This window comes from Vicugna pacos, chromosome 21 (assembly GCF_048564905.1).
Source record: "Vicugna pacos chromosome 21, VicPac4, whole genome shotgun sequence".
NCBI lineage: Eukaryota > Metazoa > Chordata > Mammalia > Artiodactyla > Camelidae > Vicugna > Vicugna pacos.
Window position 1 is genome coordinate 26,051,451 of NC_133007.1, and position 22,460 is coordinate 26,073,910.

At 49.6% G+C, this 22,460-nt stretch overlaps 1 protein-coding gene and 1 long non-coding RNA gene across 2 annotated transcripts in view; one reads left to right on the top strand and one right to left on the bottom strand.

Annotated features, from left to right (window-relative positions):
* Window positions 1–16,267, bottom strand: part of IL6R (interleukin 6 receptor) — a 52,597-nt gene extending 36,330 nt beyond the window's left edge. Inside the window, exon 1 of the mRNA XM_031689061.2 lies at window positions 15,944–16,267. Within this exon, the coding sequence (XP_031544921.1) occupies window positions 15,944–16,028 (85 nt within the window). The 5' untranslated portion in view covers window positions 16,029–16,267. The remainder of the gene's footprint in view (window positions 1–15,943) is intronic.
* LOC140688088 (uncharacterized) lies at window positions 5,577–14,003 on the top strand. Its single transcript, XR_012062826.1, has 3 exons — window positions 5,577–5,678; window positions 9,146–9,280; window positions 13,778–14,003. It is a non-coding gene; the product is annotated as an uncharacterized lncRNA (long non-coding RNA).
* Window positions 16,268–22,460: the final 6,193 nt, after the last annotated feature.

Consider the following 22,460-nt stretch of genomic DNA (forward strand, 5'->3'; position numbering starts at 1 on the left):
GCTGAGGGAACTGAAACCGCGGAGTACAGCGAGTTTTCACATTAAGCACACTTGGTCCTTCAGATGAAATGTGTAACCATTTATTAGCAAACAGCAGCAATAAATCTGGTCAAAGATTTTCCAAAAGACCCAGCAACAGCCTGGGCATCTGACCTGACCTCCCGCCTGTGCTCCTGGGTCTGAAGGACCAGCCCCACTGTCTCCCTGACACACACTTAGCTGACTGTCCCTCTTCCTGCCCCATATAAGGTAGCTGTCAGAGAGGAGGGATGAAGGACCAGTGACTCCCAGGAGGATAACCCTCCCAAAGCCAGAGGGGCTGGTTGTCCGGACCGACAGCTGACCATAGTCCAGGGACCAGGGACATGGGCATCAGAGGGACAGTGATAACTTCTGCCTGGCGTTGGGCCCTCCCTGGCTACAGGCTCCCTCCCAGCTTCCTTCTCACTTTATCACTTGGAGCCAGAGTCCTCCACCCTGGCACCCTCTGCCTCGAGGCTGGCAGATAAGAGACAGATGCAAGGGCAGGGTAGCAGCTGGTCATCTAAGGTTTCTTTCTCTTCACTCCCAGAGCCTTGGACTTCGGGTGAGAAGAATGGTGGAATCTCATGCTGCACCCGGGTGAGTATGTGCAGGTTCCTTAGATCCCTCTGCCTCACTGTCCCCCACCACAGGCCAAATGTCCTTCATTCAACAGACATTGAGGAGACCCCCAGAGCCAGGCACCAATGAACAGGACACAGCTTGGCGACAGAGAGACCCTGTCCTCAAGGACAGGAGATGGCACATGCATTCACTGCTGCAGAACTGGGGCAGTAACATGCATTCACTGCTGCAGAACTGGGGCAGTGGGCACAGGGCTCCCCTCAACAGTAGCATAATCCCGATCCTCAGAAGGCCGGTGTGGAAGTCCACTGAGGGCACTTCCACGCCCACTGGGCTTAAAAGTGGTCTGAAAAGCCCTAACAGCAGCACACCTTTCAAACATAATCTTCAATCATATATTCCCAGCATTTCAAATACCGTTTTAAAATGCACTGTATAATATTGAACACATGCAAATGAATACCTATAATATACATGAAAGTTACGAAGCATGAAACACTCCGAGCTCCTACCAACCTTACCACTAGCACGATCACCGCCTCCTCTCGGTGCTCCCTCAGTGCTCCTGCATCCCCCAGCCTCCCTGCTCACATGGTGTTTCATTTTGGGCTTATCACTCCCTCAGTTTGAAAAATAGGTTAACTACTCATGGATCCCTGCATTTTTCTTCACTTTGCTTGGTATTTGAGTTCATATAAATGGTTTGTATTTAGTAGCCTTCTGTCACATGCTTTTGTCATTCATTATGTTTCTATGATTCATGTAGCTATAGTTCATTCATTTTCCCTTGGGCAACAATACCCCTTAGGCAACTATATCATTCTCCTGCTGAGGGAGGTTTGGGTCATTTCCAGTGTTTTGCTAAATCAGAGTGTGCTAACAACTTTCTCAAATGTGGCTCTTGGTGCATTTGCACCAGAATTTCCCTGAGTAGAGGTGCTGGTTCTAGTATGTGTAAGTGTCACACGTGTCCTTTTCCTTCATAAATGACACACAGTCCGATGTGTTTAAGTCCGATGTGCACCTGACAGAGGCTACAGCTTACCACCTATGGTCCACATACTGAATTCCATCTATGCCTGAATCAGGTAGGGTTTAGAAGACCCACTGACACTTTGAATCACTATATTGATAATTTCACTTTCCCATTTTCCACTAGATAAAGCGGCTATAAGGACAAAATGTAACATGGATGTCAAGTTCATGCACAAATTACCACCACTGTAGGAACAAAGATGGAGATGCTGCCAAAATAGGACAGTCTTCTGGTGGGTGGCCCCATTGTGCAGTGCTTACAATACCCCTCCATCAGCTGATGAGCAAAAATCAGAACTCACAAGGCACTGATACACAACAGACACCAGACAGGTGGCCTGAGAGTCCAAGTAGGGGTCAAGGACCATGGCAGGCTCGTCCTTTCACTGGCACATTTCACATGGCACCGTCCTTAATATATATACAGGTCCCCATGCCCAACTATTACTATGAGACTGTGAGCTTTTGCTAGCACTCATCAGAGAAATCAGTAGGTGCTTAATAAATGGTTAATGTGGGCCTAAGAAAGAGGTGCCCACAGGGACAGGGCCTCTACAGCAAAAACCCTCAGAAGCCCCCAAGACATGGGACACCATGGTCTATGCGGTGGTTGTGCGGTGGGCAATCCTTACACCAGAGACCAGGGGAGCCAGCTTGTCATAACCAGGAGATGCTGAGGAAAGAAACTATGAGCCTGGAGTGACAGGGGACTCCCTTTCCTGCTCTGCCTTTGCCAGTTCCAGGAAATATGTTTCTCTGGTCACTTCCCTCACCCCCAGTTCAGATGGAAGCCCTGGCCCTGTTTAGTGACCAGCTGAACAATAGCAGGGGCTGTTCTGTTCCTGAATCCACTAACAATGGCCAGAGTATTTGGGCAGCTCAGAGAAATGGCAGATAAAAAGACTTTTTTTTTTCTCTTCCACTAAAGCAGAGCTTCGGGAGTAACATAATGGCCACTTCCTCTGCCAAGGAACCTGAGTAATGGTTTTCTGAATCTTTAAGACTGAGTCACTATTTTTTTTTTTAATGGGAATGATTAATTATAAACCACCCATTGGCAAGTGTGGCCTGTCCCTGCCCTTCTGGAAAATAGATTTCTTCCAGATCCTGTGAACAACACTGTGTTAACTACACTTTTGAAAGCGCTCAGTGCAGGAGGATCACGATCAAATACTCAGAGAGGAAAGATCACAAGGAAACACACTTGCTTAAGTCAAAGTGGGCAGTGCTGCCCCTCCCTGCCCACCCAGCCCTTTGCCTCTTGACCCGAATCTCTGAGTCAGTGCCCTTGGCACCCACACGGCTGTGTGGGAACCCCCGGGAATCTCTTTGAAGAGGCAGAAGTGATGTTCACCGAATGCCCACCTCTCCATGCGATTGCACTAGAGGCAATTTCTCTCTCTTCCTTTCAGCTTTCTGTAGGTTTTTTTTTTCCAATTTTCTGTAAGTTGTTTGTATTACTCTTACAATGAATATATATATATGTACATATATATTTAAAACAAAGAAGCTACATAGCCTGGGCCTGTCCAAGTTATCACACCTGGAGAGACAGGAGGAGAGGCAGAGTGCAATGGGGACTGGGGAACAAGGGCGGGGTGAGAGTGGAGCTTTCAGAACAAGCAGCTTCTGAGTGTGATTCTCACACTCCTACTCTGGCGACCAGGAGGGGACGGGTGGGGAGGGAGCAGTTGGCCCTGCACCCTCTGACATTCAGCGCAGCACGCAATTTAGCATCTGCCCTCGAGCAATTGCTCAGCCATTTGGGGCCAGGGTTGCAAGCCTAGGCCTGTCCCTGCCTTAACAATTCAGGATTTTGTGTGTGTGCACCATCATGTGCCAGGCCGGAAATTCCTAATCCAGGAGAGAGAACTCACAGTTATTGAACATTTACTACGCACCGACACTCCTCCACAAAACCCCATGGAGAACTTAGAACTACCTGTAAAACAGGCCATGCTAAGGTAAACGTCCCAGACAAACTGAGGGAGCCAAGAGAAGGGGTAAAACAGTCTAAAAGGGAGGGCTTGGAAGAGAGATTTGAGTTGTGCCTTGAGACATGAGTGGGAGTTTGAAAAGTGGTGCTACAGGGAACAGCATTCTATAAAGAGAGAACAGTATGGAAAGGCATTGAGAAGGGAGAGCCCAGGGAGGGCAGGCATCTGGCGTCCTCTGAGGGATCAGGCCTGCTTCTGCAGGCAGAGGTATGAGCAGCTCAGGGCGCGCCCACCTCTAACCCCAGCCTGCAGGACAGGAGCCAACAGTGGTAAAGGCCTTGATCTCCTGCTAATCTTCCAATCCCCAAAGCCCACCCCTGGCCCCTCACCCTCCTCCTGGCCTCCTAGTGCTCCCAGTGCATCATGAAGCATCCCAGAGGCAGGAGAGAAGAGGGGAAAACCAAGGACTGTGAGCCTTCTCTATTCTTTCCAAGGCCAACGTCAAAGGCATTGTGCAGAGGGCAAAAGCCTCACCTGGGACTGAGAGCAGAAAAGCAGCCCCTGCTGAAAACAAATCTCCCAAAATCTCCTCCTCAACTGTCAATGCACTTGGTGTCTGGTCTGGTCTAGGTTTAATCACTGACTACTAACTGGGGGTGGTTTGGGCTGACACTCTGGTCTCGATTTGTCCTCTAATATAAAGCACATCTATGAGTGAGAGGCAGCCTGGCATGGGGAAACGGCCTTGTGTTATCTATCAGAAGATCCGGGCTCTACTCCTGGTCTTGCCAGTGACTTGCAGTCACCCTGGGGGCACCTCACAGCCCCTGGTGGAGCCCCACTCGCCTTCTTTGCGAGATGAGGGTTCAGACCACAGTTTGGATCTGCCTGCTGCCCCCATTTCTGTGGTCTACATCTTATCACTGAATCATTAGTTCTCAGAGGGAAGGAAGCACGTCTGTGTCTGTTTATCTCAGACAATAGCACAGCTTTTGCAAACACATAATTAATCTACGGATTTATTATTCTCATGGTCGATGACATTTGGAGAAGGATGAGGGCCAGGGCATCCTAGTGCCCACTGGCAAATGTGGCTCCTTACCCCTGGAGAGCTCCAGGGGAGGGACATCCCACAACCTCCCTCACTGCCCGTTTCTCTGGGGGAAGAGCTGTTAGGTCCTAGTAACCCCGGGCAACCAGACCCACACCTCCGGGCCTAAAGCGCACATAATCCCACTCCCTGGGCCACTAGGCCCCCCACCGTGGCTGACACTCCTCCAGCCTGGGAGCCTTGCGGTACAAAGTTCTGCAAAGGGGGCTCCTCCCCATTCTGGACCTAAGGTTGGGTGCCAGACACCCAGGCAGCTTTGTTGTTTTTCTACTTTTTTCCTTCTTCAAGTAAACTTGTAAATGTCAATAAGCAGAGAAAAACATGCACGCAGAGACACTTATTTCTCAACTCTCTTGCAGCCTGTTGTCGCTCTTGCCAGCAAAAACAAGTTCAGCTTCCTGGCCCCGTTTATGTAAGCGGTGGAGCAGCTGCCCAGCGCCACTGCGGGCTTAGCTCACGCCTGCTAATCCCACCGCCCCGCTTTCGGGGGGACGCGGCCCTCCCAGCTGGCAGCTGGACAGGCTGGCGGCACAGGACAGCCTCCAGCCTGTGGGGCTGCAGAGACACGGGCTTTCAGAAGGGTCGTGGAGGAACCACAGGTCCCCTGTCAGTGGTAAAGGCCTTGATCTGAAAGGAAGTGGCTGCTGACAAGTCTCCAGGAGAAGAACGTAGGCACCTCATGTCCAAAAGGAAACAAACGCAGAATTTGATCCCATGGGGCCAAGAACAAGTCCCTGTGTGCTCTGTCCCCTTTCCCTACATTCCCCACCTAAGGACTGAAACTGATGTCCTGACTTCCCGCAAAATAATAACCATACCACTCATCACCACTCACCCCCTCCCAGGCACTTTACCTAAGCACTTCCCCCTCATCACAACAACCCTGCTGCAGGGGAGGCTTGTCACCATTTCACTGGAAGACCAGAGAGGTTAAGGAACTGGCGCAAATTCACACAGCTAGTGAAAGAGGGAGTCTGCACTGACTCGAGGTGAGTCTGGCCAAAGCCCTGCTCTCTCTTCCCGGGGCCAGGTGCCCCCATGTTCCAGCCCAGCCCCCCTTCTCTGGGCCGCCCATAATCCTGTGACTCCCACTTTCTCCCAATTTCCTCTCCTCTTCCCCGCTCTTCTCAGGCCTTTCCCACCCATCAGAGAGGCTGGAGAGGGGGGTCCTGGGGTTGGGGAGGTACTGTGTGAGGGGGAGTGAGCCTCGTCACACACAGCCTTGCCACCCCTAGTAGCACCTGGGGGGCTCTCACAGGGAGCCAGGGGCCAAGCACCCTTGACCTCTCTCCGTCTACCCGACAGCAGCACCGGAGTTACAGTTTAAAAGCGCCCCCTCCCCAACCTCATACTCACCAGGTAACCTGTTCACTTCCCTAAAATCCCCAGAATGCCCTCCCCTGCCATAGAGGGAGATGCCAGGCCTCTGTGCACCTGCCACTCTCTCTAACTCAGCTCCCAGCCCCACTTCTTCCCTCCACAGCCCCCTCCTCAGATTGCTGACTCCTGCCCTCCCTTTCCTCTAATGTGTTTGTGCTTCTGTACCTGCTTGTATTTGTCTTGTACTTGGCCGAGTCAGTATTTACCTTGGCGCCGCCCTCCCCTCCAACTGCACCATGGACTATACACTCACTGCTTGGAAAGAGGGCATGGGAGGCTCCCTTGGACCCATGAAAAGGTAATGCTGGCTGCTGACTCAGAGGCCAGCGCGTGTGACCAGCTCCTCAAGAGAAAAACATTTAATCCTCCCCTGGCAGCATCACAGATAATCAGCTGGCCCCGAGCCCAGAAGGTCTGGCCCGGGTCACTTCTAAGAGATTATAAACTAATTAGAGGGAAAGATATCTAAGGAGGGCAAACAATCCAACTCCCTCACCCTCAGCAAACCCCAAGAAGCGGACTGAAAAATAAAGAGTAAAGGCAAGACTGAGCATGGCAGGTGGACACAGGCAGGACTTGGGTCCAGAGAGGGGCAGAGCTGGGGCCACAGCCACCACCGAGTGGGTGCTGAGCTGAGGGTTGCTTTTCCAGGCATATAAGGCCTTTAAGAATGCTTCAGGCCAACCTACCCATTTTTATAGGTGAGGACAACCAGGGCCCAGAAGTCACACAGCTAGTGTGTGGTGTAGCCAGGACTGGAACCCTGGGCCCTGGGGCCCTGGGACTCTGGGTCGTGCTTAACTCATAGCCCACTACCTTCCCAGGAGTACAGCACGAAGTGTCCTGTCTTCCTGTCTCTGAACTTGGTCTCGGAGTCTAACCAGGAGCCTGGCCCACATCAGGGTCCTTTATGTGTTTGCAGAGGACGGAGGTGGGGATGGCGGGAAGACAGTTAGACAGCACATACCTGAGGTCTGTTCCCCCTTCCCCATCCCAAACCACATCCACCTCCGCCACCTGCCCCCAGCTTCCACTCCCCCACCCCTTTAGATATGCGGAAGCAAAGCTAAAAATTTAAGATGTCCTGAAGTGGAGGTGTGGTAGGGAGTGACTGGAAGGGGACATAGGAGAGGTTGTTGAGGCTGGTTCCAAACTGAGTGATGGTTCCACAGCTATGCTCAGTTTGTGAAAATTCACCAGGCTTTTAGATTTAGGCTGAGTGCACGCTTCTGTATGTATATTAGACTGCCATATACATTTTTTCTTTTTCTTTTTTTAGTGGGAGGAGGTAATTATGTTTATTTATTTAGTAAACAAAATTTTTAGTGGAGGTACAGGGGATTGAACCCAGGACCTCGTGCATGCTAAGCACGCACTATACCACTGAGTTACACCCTCCCCCCTGCCATAAATGTTTTTATGAACTCCTCCTGTCTGAGTTCAAGCCTACATCCCCCTCCTTACCCTCACATGCCATGAGCGCACACTCACATACACACAGACGGACACGCACACACTGGTCCAGCTTCACGCCACCATGAAGGAAGCAGTTCAGCATGGGAGAGCAGACACATCCACCCTCAGTGAAACCATGAAATCCAGATTCTGGCTTTCCTGCCCCAGCCTGTTCCCCTCATAAAGGAGCCACGCCAGGCCTACCACGTTCTGAGACAGGAAGCCTCCGCGTTTATAAAAGTCAGGGCTCCCAAAATTATCTCTAAATTTTACTGGATCCTAATAAAAATACCAACAGGACTTTTGTTCTTGAAACTCAGCAAGCTGACTCTAAAGTTCAAACGGAAAAGTAAACAAGCGAGGAGAGCCAGGACAATTCAGAAAAAGCAGAGAACAGAGAGGGGGCTTAGTTCTACCAGACTGTAAAGTTACGACAAGGCGACAGTAACTGAAACAGTGTGGTGCTGCCACCTGGACAGACAGACAAAATTATGCAGGAGACTAGAAAGTTCAGAACTATAGTAACCAAAAACTGCTTAGTCTGCTCTATTGAACTGTACACTTTAAAATGGCTGAGATGATAAATGCTATGCTATGTGTATTTTACCACATATTTAAAATTTTAAATATGCTTTACTTTAAAACAGCTTAGTTTCAGTGTTGGTTGCATACAGGTGCTATTCCAAGTACACGCAGGGATCACCTAACATGAGCCTCCCAACAGTCTACCTTACAGACGGAGGTGGTTGCAGAGCTAATTAGGGGCGAACCTTAGATTCAAACCTAGGCAGTTAGGTCTCGGAATCTGTGCTTTTAACTACTCAATAACCTGAAAAGCAGTATAAACCCAAGTAGATACAGTAATTTGGTAGATTTTAAAGGTGAGTTTTAAAAGCAGTGGGGGATTTTGAAGGTGAATTATTCAATAAACTATAAAAAAGGACCTCAGGTTATAACTGAGCAGGCAGGGGGCTGGGGGTAGTTAGAGCCATACCTCAAACCTCACTCCATGATAAATTCAAAATGAATCAAACATTTAAATGTAAAAAAATTCTTAAAGGCACCAGGGGAAAAAATAGGACTCCTTTAAAACAATACTGGCATAAGAAAGATCTTATTAAGTAAGACACAAAACCTGGAAATCATAAAGGGACTGATCAACCTAACCTGACTACATTTTTTTTTTAATCTGCATGGCAAAAACCATCCCCCACCAAAAAAAGTCAAAAGACAAATGACAAACTGGAGAAAAATAGTCACAACTCATACCCTAGATAGAGGACCAAACTTCTTACTGTGTTAAGAGCTCCTGTGAACAATAAGAAAAAGATCAACGAGCCATTGAAAAACAAGGTGCAATGACTACGAACAGGCAGTTCATAGTAACAGACTACGGAAATGTCTCTTAAACACGGGAAAACCTGTACAACCGCACTCAGACAAGATAAATGCAAATTAATTTCACACAGACGCCATCTTCTGTGTAGGTATCAGTTTAGTAACACGTTTTCGGCAAAGGTGCGGGGACACAGGCAAACACTCTCTTGCTGCTGGGAGAAGGAACTGGTGTAACATCCATTCTCACTCAAAAGTACAAACGCCCGTGACCTTCGACCCACAGATTCCCCTTCGAGGAATTTATCCTGCAGGTGCTCTTGCTCTCGTGCAGCAAGAGGGATGTACAAAGTGATTTCTCGGAGCACCTTCTGTGATGGCGAGACAGGAAGCAAGCAGATATCCATCAAAAGAAGGCTAGGTAAGTAAATTTGGTGTATCCACGTAACGAAATATCAAAAAAAAATTACGAGTAAGTTTCTTACTTCCTACAAATACATGAACCCTTTCCTAGTCCATTGGGTGCAGTGGTTAAGAGCTCAAGCCCAGGATTCAGACACACCCACGTTCCTACCCTAGATCAGTCACTCACCAGCTAGTTTCTAATCTGGTGAGAAACTAACCTTGGGCTAGTTTCTCCACCTTTTCAAGCTTCACTTTTCTCATCTATAAAATGGAAATAATAATACCTCCTTCAAAACGTTCTTGTGAGGACTGCATTAGATTAATGTTAAAAAGTTAGCACTATTTTCAGGACATACTTAATCTCTCAAAAAATGTGAGCAAGGGTCATTATTATTCCCCGCTGCATTAGTGTCTTTCCCCTTTCCTGCGGGAAAATCTTCATACTATAGCCTCCGCCTCCTCCCATCAAAATGAGCTCTTCTGATCAGTAACAGCTACCAAGCACCCACTTCTGTTTGTTTCATCCCCAAGAGGTGCTGCTCTGCCTAGGCTTGGAGAGACTCGGCCCAAGGTGGGCGGGCTGGTTAAGTGGGCAGCCAAGAGGCAGGCCTGGACTGTCTGACCCCTGAGCTGTTTTCTCTCTCTGCTGCTCCAGCTGCCTCTCTTAGAGACAGAGAAAGCTCACTTATAGTGACACGTGATTGCAAACGTTCCCTTGACGGAGAGTGATGTGGGTGGATGTCGGGGGGAGGAGAGGGTCACAGTGCAATGGCTTAAACACATACTGTGGTCTTAAATATTCTTCTTAAGAGAAGTATTGAAGAAGGACACTTTCTCGGGCAAAAGCGGGGCTGTCTCTGCCACACCAGTGGGTGCGGACTTGGTAAGTCTCTAGTGAGGATACTGCGACAAGAGAAGATGACCTTGACGTCCCTGGGCTGTGAGAAGGGTGGGAGTTGGTGACACACATGCTACAGTGGAAAGAGCAAGGTTCAGTGCAAGGTCTGTCACTTCCTTACTGTGCAATCTTAAGCAAGTCCCTTAACCTCTCTGGGCCTCAGTTTCCTTTCGCCTACTCACGGACACTGCTTCAGCAATTCTCACCTCTCTGTCAATTTTTGGTCTCTACTAAATCATTTCATCAGCATGCAAAAATGCTGAGATGTCAGTCACCTTTTTAAAAAACCTTTTCATGACCCCATTTTTCCAGCTGGCAATCACTCCATTTCTTTACTCCCCTTTACAGCTAACATCCTCAGAAGAGTAGCCTCCACCTGCCATCTCCAGGTTCCTCTCTCCCGTTCTCTCACCAGTCCACTCCACTCAGCCTCTGGCCTCCGCCGTTTCACTGAAACTGCCCCCGTCACGTCAAGGTCACCAAGGGCCTGCGTGAAGCTAAGTCCACTGGTCCCATCGTCCTCTTGCCTGACTCTCAGCAGCGTTTGACACCACCCACTGCTCCCACCTCTGGACACACTGTCCTCACTGGGTTCTCAGGTCAACAACTCTACTGGTTTCCCTCCTGCGTCACTGGTCTCACCTTCTCAGTCTCCTCCTCCTCCAGCCTGAGAAGGCTGGTGTGTCCCAGGGCTCGCCCTGGGGCCTCTCTCTTCCCCACCTACAGCTCGTGCATGGTGATTTCAGCCACTCTCAAGGCCTGAAGTGACATCTGCCATTGGCCGACTCCCAAATTCATACAATTCGGTTCTCATTCCCAAACTCCGACTCCCGTATCCAACTCCTCAGCATCTTCTCTCCCTTGTCCAACAGACAGTTCAGTTCCAATATGTCCAGACTGACCCCCTGATCTCCCCCCGCCTCCAACAAAACCTGCCGTCCTCTAGCCCACCCCATGCATGCAATGGCCTAACACTCCTGTCGCATCCAGCTGCCGTGAAGAGTAAATGAGGTCCCGGGTGCAAAGAGCCAGCACAGCTCCGTGCACACTGTTGGCACTCGATGTGGTAACAGTTGTAACCATCAGGTAGAGGGAAGACCAAAGGACGCTTTTCAGGAAAGGAAACTGGGAGGTGTGGGGAGATAGCCTGGATGTGCGGCCAAAGTGCAGGGGGCACACTCCTAAGGGCAGAGCCAGGGGGTAGAGCCGGCCGGGGGCAGGTGGGAGCTGGGCAGCCTGCGGAGGCATGGCCAGAAATCAGGACAAACCCAGGACTGTGCCAGAAAAACCCCTGACTCTGCAGAGGCTTTGGATCCTTTTGGATCTCAAGCCTGGAGGAGAGTAAAGCACACAGATCACCCAAAAGAAGCTCCCCAGAGCTTCACCAAACAGAGGGTCCGACAATTAAAAGCCCTTTTTTTGCCACCTTCGCCTTGCCACTCCAGCCCTCAAGGATTCCCGTACCTCCAGGAAAGTCAATGGCGGGACATTCAGCATTTCTCCGTCCAGCTGGAGCCTAAGGGGCCCAACGGCTGAGGCCTAGTTTCCCCAGAGACAACCCCAGGCTTCATCAGAACTGGGGGCACCCGTGTCTGCCCACCACAGCCCTCTGCTCCAGAACCCAACAGGCCCGCAGGTAGTACCAGACTATTCATGAGGAGGCAGGAATTTTCCTTCCCAAGATGGGAGTTTAAGGACTTCCTAAATATTTTTGCATTTCCTCAGACTTTCATTCACATATCATCGGCTTGGTGTGAACTTCCCTGGCCTCCCCTCAAAAAGAGGGATCCAACATCCCCCTCAACACATACACACAGTTCCTCTCTCTCTCCCCTACTTTATTTTTCCTCCTTAGCACTAGTCCCCATCACACTATATTTCACTAACATCCCCACTAGGGGGGAGGGTGTAGCTCAGTGTAGAGTGCATGTGTAGCATGCACGCGGTCCTGGGTTCGATCCCCAGTAACCTCAATAGAAACAAATACCTAGTTACCCCCACCCCAAGAAAACTCAAAAAATTTAAAATTAAAAGTTAAAAAAATTAAAAAAGAAAAACTTACACCTCCTCTAGAATAAAGGCCCAATGAGCCAGGGATTTTTGTCCGTTTTGCTCACTGCTGTATCCACAGCTCAGAATAGAGCCTGGAACACAGGAGGAGTTCAGAACATTTTATTTCAAATGAACAAATTATCACCTACACATATTTAAGCATTTGCTCTGTGCTAGAAACATCTCTGTACACTCTGTATAATACCTTACTTAGTGCATTTCAGCTTCATAACCACCCAGCAGGTTAGTATATGAATTACTTCTATTTTCTAGACGAGGACCGTGAGTCTCCAGGAGGTGAAACCCCTCCCCCAAGCTCATATTATTTCTCCATGGTGAGGCTGGGCAAAGAAAGTCTGGGTCCAAAACCTTAACCATTGCCTGTACAGGATGAACTGCATGAAGAGAAGGTCCAGAAAGGGATAAAAGAAGCAGCAACAGCAAACCTCTGGAAGAGACAGTTTAGCTCTCTAGACCAGTACTGCCCAATAGAACCTTCCGTTCTACTAAGATGGAAATGCTCTATGTCAGTGCCGTCCAATATGGTAGCCAGGTGTGACTGGTGCAACTAAGGAACTACATTTCAAATGTGATTTCATTTTTATTAATTTAAATTCAAATAGCCACGCTTAGTAAGTGGCCACCATATTAGAGAGCACAGCTCTAGACCTTTAAGCCCTGGAAAAGCCCAGATTTGGTGATCGGAATGCTCTGGCTCACTGGGTCAGCGGCACACAGGCCTGCTGGGACAGGAGAACCTGAGGGGAGGCACATTTACAGCAGTGAGCACCTGGGTGGCTCTGTGTAATCCTTACCAACACCCTGTAAGGGGAGGATTTGTTAACCAAGCCTGCAGGAGGAGACGCTGAGATGAGAAAATGCAGCGAGGGTCACCGTGCCTGCTGCCTCGGGGTCTTGGTCCAGCCACCTCCCCTGGACAACTTGTCCTTGGGGGGCTGGTACCAAGCAAGATGGGTCATGAGGGTTTTCTCGGTCCCTCTTGGGGACTTACTCTTGACCATTTTCAAGCTCCTTTTAGGTTAGAAGCTGGGTGGCTGATCCCAGGTCTTCTCGAGACTCAATAAATGTTTGCTGCAGTCAGTAAACAAGAGGCAGAGCCAAAGCAAAGAGAGATTTCTAGCAATCTGAAGCCCGACGGGGGAGGGCCGTCGTTTGGTTCCTCAATCACTCTGTTTAGCCAGTCAGCCTCAAATTTTCGAATCACAAGTGGCACTTATTGAAAAGCATATTTTCTGAGCCTCACTCCCAGATGTTTCTCTTCAGTAAATCTGGGGTGGGGGCCAAGAATCCAATAATCAGTAATTTTGTCCCGCGCCTATCCCCACCCCCAGTGCACACGCGTGCACACATACACACACACACATATATCCCAATTCTGTTGAAACTAGACCCAGAACCACCCTGACTTAGGTGATGCTAGGAATGCAAGTAGGCACTGGGGGAAGAAAGAGGTTGCCCTAAAAGGGAGTTCAGAGGTTGAGACAGAACTCTGAGAGATTTAAACGTGTACATGTTTGTTTTGTGTACGGGCCTGCATTGCAGAAGGCGGAAGGAACCTGAGTCACTGACGCTGAAGCCTTCCACACCCAACACGACACCTACGTCCCAGCTAGTCCAGGCTCCTAGACAGCAAGTTCACCTGAGCGGTCCTGCCAGCTCTGGGATGTGTGGGCAGCGCCTAATCCCAAGGAAAGCATGCCTCCTGGCTATGAGAGCCCACAGCCCCGAGAGCCAGCGGATTTCCCCTCTAAACCAACTCCAGCCTCTGTTCCCCTCGTCGGCCCCTCACTCCTCCAAAGCAAGACATCTCACAGTCATTTGCTCCATGCTTCCTGTACAGTGTCTTTATTTTTGCTCTCAAGTTTGTGGCTGAGTCTGCGGAGGTGTGGGAGGGGAGCTGGGTATTTTCTACTTCTCTGCATTTTCCTTCTTAACCGGGAGAGCTTTCACTTCCTCCCCAAACTCTCAGTTCTGCTTTTCACAGCCTGTCCAGGCCTTGAGACCACTCTGCCCATTCCACCTGAGCACCAGGAAAATGGGGAACTGACTGCAACTGACCGTCCTCGCAGTACCTTGCAACCACTTAGGAGCAAAGGAAGCAGCAGCTACAACAGTAACCCCCCTGGGGCAGGTGCCCTGGGGTGCGGTGTGAGTAGCAACAGAGGCAGACAGGGAAGCCTTGCTCCTTTCCGGCCGGCCCAGGCTTCAAACCTGCCTTGCGTCCCTCTGACAGCACAGTGGGCAAACCCAGGTCTTCCCTTCACTTGGCCTCTTCTGCACAGCGCTCAGCAGACCAGGGGTGACTCTCAGCTTGCCCCCGAACACCCCCAGCTCTGCCTGCTGGGCTAATTCTACATGTGGGAGTCTTAGGGATCTACCGCACTGGAGCACAGGGCCACGCAGGGGTGGGCTTCAGCCAACTGGGTCTGACAGCCTCCCACCCCAACCTCTCTGAACCTCAGCCTCCTCTTTGGAACAACGTATTATTTAGGTACAGTGGAAGATTAGAAAATATGTCTAAAGCACAGGAGGCCTCAATCAACAATGGCTGTTATTGGCAGGCGTTATAAACGTGTGCTGAGAAAAGGAATCCCTTTACTTTCCTCTTCCAAGCACAGGGAACACAACTATTCAGAAAGCAGAGGGAGCTGCAGGCGCACCAGCCTCCAGATTCCTCCAGCAGGGAGAGATCAGGCTGGCGGTGTTCACCCAGGGCAGGAGTGTCGTGCGGTGTAGCAGTGAAAGCCAGAGGCAAGGTCGCCCCAGCCATCTGTTTCCAGAAGCCTGCCAGCTGCCCCTTTGGCTTTCCGCTGTGCCCTCAAAGAAGCCCTCAGACCCTAAAATAACCACTGGAGAAGCAGTTGCCCAGCTCCTCCGGAGAAGAGGCTAGACACGCAGCTGGGCATGCGGCCAGAGCCCAGAGAAAGGACTGCCAGCCAGAGACAGATTACAGTCCACAGGAGCAACAAGTGCCCCCTGCCCTCTGTCTCACCCCTCCTTCTCTCGTCTGGAAGGGGAGTCTCGTGTGTGCCAGCCCCAAGACGCCCCAGTCCCTGGCCGACCTCCCCACTTAGGTTAAACTCCCAAGGCTGCGGTACACAGCTTGCTAGAGCTGGTGTCTGCCTAAGCGCGAGCGGGTAGCGGGTAGCGGGAGGGTCCGTGACTCAGCGTCCATGATGTCAGCCCCTTCACTGTAAGGGCACTGTTACCCACACATAAACCCAGGGGTCTGAGGGGAGAAGCCAGGCGGGATGCCTTCCCCAAACCCGAGGGGCAAAGGGGGCGCCGGTACTAAGGACGCCCCGCGCAAGAACTCCACCCGGCTAGGGCATCTCCTTTTAAAGTAATCCGGGACGCAGTTGTGTAAGGACCCCTGGGCGCACTGGGCAGGAGACCCGAGAATCGGGTTTCCGAGAACACACCAAGTCCTGTACGCAGACCGCAGGGAGCCTCCCGGCCCCAGGGCAGTCACGGGGAGAGCGCGCCCGACCAACGGCGCGGGACGCAGCAGGGGGCGCGCGAGCGAGCGCCCGCCACGGGACGGCCGGGGCAGCCCGGGGCCGCACTGGGTGGCGGGGACCCAAGCTAGCCCCGGACAGGGAGAGCCGTCACCCCTCCTGCTCTCCGCCGCCCCGCGTCTGCGGCGGCCGCAGCGGTTCCCCCACCCGCCAGCTGCCCCAGCCCTTCAGGTGCGCCCGAAGCCCTTACCCAGCGCGGGGCAGCTCCCCGGGGCCAGCGCCGCCCCTGGAGCGGCAAGCAGGGCGGTCAGCAGAGCGCAGCGCAGGGCCAGCATGTTTCCTCCTCGGCTAATGCCCCATGGTCCCAGGGAGGCGGGAGTGCGGGCGGGCGGGCCGGGAGCAGGCGGCCGGGGCGGGGCGGCGGGCGGGCTCAAGCCCCGAGGGCAGCCCCCATCCCCGGGAGGCCCGCGCTCGGCACGCACGGCGAGTCCCCGAGCCCCGCGCCGCGCTCGGCTCGGCTCCCTCTGGCCGGGCTCCGTGTCAGGGCGACTTCCCACTTGCACATGACTCAGAGCAGCGGACAGTCCTGGCAACGCAGGAAAACATTTGAGGAACTCGCGCAGGAGTCGTCTCTCGGCCGTCCCAGGGTGCTGTTACGAAAAGCCCGAGAGGATGGCGCAACAGCCCCGCGCACCGGCCGAGCGGAGGGGGTGGCTTCCTGCCGCAGCGCCGCACCTGAGCCGCGGAGGCAGGAGCCCCGAACCTGGGGGCGGCGAGGAGGGGGCGGTGAGCTCGGCCGGGGGCCCTCGCCCTGCTTCTGTTGATGAGAACAGGGGAATTAGACACCACTGGCTCGGTTTTGATTTTTGGTTTCGTGACCAGGATTACTCTGTGAAAGGAGCACCTGTGGAGAGCCCTCGAGGAGGCGATGTGCCTCTTACCGGTACAGTAAAGCAGTGCCTGGCAGCCCTTTCTACCCCTCGGAATCACCTGGGGAGCCCTGAAACCACCGATGTCTGGGTCCCACCCCCAGAGGTTCTGATTTAATGGATCTGGGATGAGGCCTGGGCATCGGGAGGCTCACTGCCGTACATTCTCTGTGTCTGTTCCCTGCAGCACGGGCGAGGAAAAGGTTTAGGCTTTGGAAGCAGACACCTGGGTTACTATCCAGACCTCCACCTACTTGTGTCTGTGACTGCTGCTCAAAATCTCTTGCGTTTCAGTTCCTCATCTGTCAAAGATAAGAAAGTCTATACTGGTCAGGATGGTTATGAAGATACTATGGTTGTGAAGATGGGATCTATGCACCTGACACACAGTCCAGGCCACAGGTGCTCAATCGATGTCAAAAACCTGTGTGTCCACCCTCCTGATTTGACCGATAGAAACTGGGACCTGGCTTTCAGGAGCAACAACCACCTCTTGAAAGGGCCCACCAAGTTTCCCCAGGGATCCTGTAGCTGACAGGGTGGTCTCAGAGCCGAGTTTGGAGGGAATGAAATGTGCTGAAATAAGGTCTAGGCTGAGAAGTCTCTGGACCAGCAATTGCCAATTAAAATGTGCTTTTCCACTTTGGGCTTAAGGCTGATCCTAACCATGATCAATGTTCCTGGGACAGCACAAATGGGCCTGGCCTGAGGGAAGCCCCTAGTGAATAGGACCTGGAATGAAGAAACAGAGCTTCTGAAATGCAGGCCTCAGACACTATGCATCTGGGTTTCTCTGTGGGAACCACTCATCAGCAGTGCCTGGCAGAGCCAGGCGCATGCCCTGACCCACCCCTAGACAGAGGCGGGTTTGAGTGGGCTTGCTTCAGCCACACCCACAGATGGGGGTGGAGGCATGTTGGAAGGTAGATCTTTTGGCCACTAGCCCTCCTGCTATTTAAAATGAGGTTTCAGAGAGGCTGAAAGGTGGTCCCCACTATGGTCGCCCCCTTCCCCTCTATTTGTGGCAGTAACAGACCTGAAAATAATCAAAGAGGGACTACAAACTGCCAGCCTGAAACCAGAAGGCTGCAGAAAGCCCTCTGTTCAGATAGCAGACAGAGGGATGTTGTGAAAGAGGGATGTTGTGAAAGAGGGATGTTGAAGCGCAAGAGCAGGTCTCAGACCCCAGCCGGCTTCTGCACCAACATGGGCCTCCTACTCGTTCATCCACCAGCCGGGAGCCTGTGTTCTACAGTCAAACGGATCAAATTCCCATCTTTGTTCTGCCTTTTGCTGGCTGTGTGACTTGGGCAAGTTACCTAACCTCTCTGAGCCTCTATTTCTTGATTTGTAAGAGGAGAGCAACAATATGCAAATTATTGGTATTGTGGTTTATGTGAAAGATCTGGCCCATCTTTATTTTCTCAGCCTCATTTTCTGCATTCCCATGCCTTGAACAGCATTATGTTTCTACGATATTCTTTATGGCTTCTTACCTCCACGCCTTTGTTCAAGCTATTCCCTCTGCCAGAAATTCCCCTCCTTTGTCCTACTGTCTACTCACCCTTAAGATTTGGCTGGGGTGTCTTCTCCAGGAAGGGGTCTGGTCTCTTACCTATATCTCTGTAATTGTATCATCCACGAGGTCAGATTAAATGGTCCATCTCTTGCTGCCTCAAAAGCCCATGCTGACTTTGTTCACACCCTGTCCTCCCTGCCACACCATTAAGCTTTGCTCTGCAACCGCACCGGTGAGCAGGGCCAGGCACATGGCGAGGGCCTTTGTCTGGGAGATGTGGCCCCCCCTGTAGTACAGTCTGAGCAAACTCTCTGACCTCCGTCAAGCCCCACCTGAACTCTGCACTAAGTGGAGGTTCAAAATTCATGAGCCAGCATCCCAGGTTTCATTATGAAATACACTGATTGACACAACACTGTAAAATGATTATGAATCAATAAAAAATGTAAAAAAAAAAACAAAAAACAAAACAAAAAAAATGAAATACACTGATAAGGAAGAGAAGAAAACATACATGCTCAATTCAACCTGACTTGCCCTGGTTCCTGATGCCAGCACCCATGGGGTCATCAGTGTCTCAGGCCACACTTCTCATCCCCAGGAAGAGGCGGAGACTCAAGCCTGCCTGAGATACCGATTTGGCAAGAGTTCCATGGGGATGGAAATGGGGATATCGGATGACCAGAAATTAGAATGAGGACCAGACAGGGCTGAAGCACCCTGGGGTCTGGGGACATTAGACACACTGCAGTGATCCTGCAGTAGAAGGGACAGCGAGGACTTTAACCTGGGCACCTCTCTTGGGTAACCGTACTGTTTACAAAGTGCTTTCACAACTTGATCTCCTTTGAATTTCTTAACCCTGAGGACTGAGATATTGTCCCCAGTTTTCAGATAAGTACACTGAGGCTCAGAGAAGTGAAGTGACTTGTTCAAGACTGCATAACTCTCGCTGAGGGAGGGTGCAGTGGGCACAGGACCAAAGACACTGCAGGACATCACAGCAGGCACTCAGGGATAGGTAGGTTGGGAGGGGACAGTAGTCTGGGAGTCCATGGCATTTGGGACACTCCCCTTCTTGGGCCTCCCAGACCCTCTCCCCCAGCCCAGTTCATGTCCCTACAGTTACCCTGGTCTCCCCTAGAGGGGGGCGCTGTGGACTGGCACTGCTTTTACCAGACACCTTCCCAGCAAGCAAGTCCTCCTTCACCTCTGACCTGAAGAGATTAAGTCACTTAAAGTTTGCCACAGACACAGGTCTGCTGGAGGCCCCATAAAGTAAATACGTACATTGTTTTGAATCCAAAAGGTACTTATTCATCATAGCTCCTCCTCCCTCAGGCCTCCTGGGGTGGAGCAGTTTGCCAAAGGTGACACTGGCTGTTAGTGACAGCTGGTCAAGATCCCAGTTATCCTGACCCAAAGGAGTCTTTTTAAAAAAAAAAAAAAATCTGCCCTGCGCCTCCCTGCCCCCAGGCTTGGGCTTGCTGTTAGGGCTATTTTCAACTGGGAGAGTTTAAAACAATACCCTTTGTTCTCTGTTCACCTTTAGGGGCAATGATGATCTTAAGAAGTGCAGGGGGTGAGGTTGGGTCATGTGCAGACCCCCTCCCCTGGCCTCTGGCCCTGAATAATCAATTATTACTAGAAGGTGCTCTTATTCCCTGAAACCATCCCCTCCCCTTTCTCATCCGCTGGGAGGAGGCTGACAGCAGGTGGGCCAGCTGAGGTATAATATGGAGGGCCTCCCAACCAGCAGAACTCAGTATCTTAAACCAGTGCCACTCCCCCACCCCACCCCCAGAATCAAGCCCCAGCCAGGGCCTGGGATGACTTCTCCATCTTCACTGTGGAGGAATGCAGCGTCCCCAGCTCAGACAAAATGATCAGGCTCACCCCATTCACCATCTGCAGCAGTTTGTTTTCTTTTGTTTTTTATTGAAGTTTAGTCACTTTACAATGTTATGTCAATTTCTGGTGCACAGCATAATGTTTCTGTCATACATATACATACGTATATTCCTTTTCATATTCTTTTTCATCATATGTTACTTTTACATTATAGGTTACTATAGTTCCCTGCACTACACAGTAGAAACTTGTTGTTTATCTATTTTATACATAGCAGTTAGTATCTGCAAATCTCAAACTCCCAACTTATTCCTTCCCACCTTCTTTCTTGCCCTGGTAATCGTAAGTTTGTTTTCCATCTCTGTGAGTCTGTTTCTGTTTTGTAAATAAGTTTGTTTGTGTCTTTTTTTTTTTTTTAGATTTCACGTATAAGTGATATATGGTATTTTTCTTTCTCTTTCTGGCTTCAGTTAGAATGACAACCTCCAAGTGCATCCATGTAGCAGCAAATGGCTGCTTTTTATGGTTGAGTAGTATTCCATTGTATATATATATACCACAATTTCTTTATCCAGTCATCTATCAATGGACATTTAGGTTGTTTTCATGTCTTGGCTATTGCAAATAGTGTGCAGCAGAGTTTAATACAATTTCTGTTCCATTTTTCATCACATCACCAGTTGGGTTTACCCACAGAAAAGGGATTTCTTTTTACTGAAGTATAATTTATTCACAACATTATATTAGTTTCACATGTACATCATAGTGGTTCAATATTTCTAATCATACTCCACTTAAAGTTATTATAAAGCATTGGCTGTATTCCCTGCACTGTACAATACATCCTTGTAGCTTACTTATTTTATACATAGTAGTTTGTACCTCTTAATCCCTTACCTCTATCTTGACCCTCTCCCTGGTAACCACTAGTTTGTTCTCTATATCTGACTCATTTCTGTTTTGTTATATTCATTTGTTTGTTTTATTTTTTAGATTCCACGTAAGTGATAATATACAGTATCTGTCTGACTTATTTCACTAAGCATAATACCTGTAGGTCCATCCATGTTGTTGTAAATGGCAAATTTTCATTACTTTATGGCTGAGTAATATTCCATTGTATCCATTGTGTGTGCATGTGTGGGTGTATATCACATCTTTGAGAAGGGATTTTTAGCACCATTCTCAGAAGAGGGTTACAAAATCTTCCCTTCTTGTAACATTTATAGAATGTTATAATTTTGTAACTGTTAAGCAGCACAATTAAAATTAAATATAGGGGGGAGGGTATGGCTCTGTGGTAGAATGCACACTTAGCATGAACAAGTCCTGGGTTCAATCCCCAGTATCTCCATTTAAAAAAAAAAACCCTAATTATCTCCCCCAACAAAAAAGAAAAAAATTAAATATAAAATTACCATATTATCTAGCAATGCCATTTCTGGGCATACATTTATATATATATACACACACACACACACACACACACACACATTTGTACACCCATGTTCATAGCAGCATGATTCACAATAGCCAAAAGTTGGAAGCAACCCAAGTATAAGTGTCCATCTATGAATAATGGATAAACAAATGTGGTATCTCTGTACAATGGAATATTATTCAGCTTTAAAAGGGAGGCAGTTCTGACACATGCTACAACATAAATGAACCTTGAAGATATTATGGTAAATGAAAAAAGCCAGACACAAAAGGACAAAAATTGTATGAGTCCGTTTATATGAAGAATCCAGAGTAGTCAAAATTCATAGAGACAGAAAGTAGAATGGTGGTTGCCAGGGGCTGAGGGGAGACAGGAACGGACCTTATTGGTTAATGGGTATGGAGTTTCAGTTCTACAAGATGAAAAAAGTTGTGAAGATAGATGGTGGTGATGGCTACACAATTATGTGAATGTACTTAATGCCACTGAACTTCAGATTTAATTATGGTTAAAATGATAAATTTTATATTATGTGCATTTTTACCACATATTTCAAAAACGTATCACAGTTATAAAATTAAACAAACTAGGAGCTTGAAAATTTAGGTATACAAAATAGATACATTACTGGGTAAGTGGGGGAGGGGAGATGATTTATGTTATTAAAGGATATAACATGAAATTCCTTTAAAGAGTGGACTTTTAAAAATGCAATATACAGTATAATTCTGTGTACATAGCCTCCAGAGCCAGACTGCCTGGTTTTAACTTCCAGTTCTGTCACTTACTAGACAAATTACTTAACATCACTGTGCTTCAATGTCTCTACCTGTAAACGAGGGGAAATAAAAGTACCCTCATGGAATTTTTATGAGAATTAAGTTAGTTACATATGTCAAAGCTACATATAACGATGCACCCCACACGGTAAGCCCTGTATGAGTGTTTGTTTAATAAATGTAAATGAGTAAATTTTCCCAAAGCACATTCTTTCTAGACGGAAGAGTCCATCTGAATGTGCTTTTTA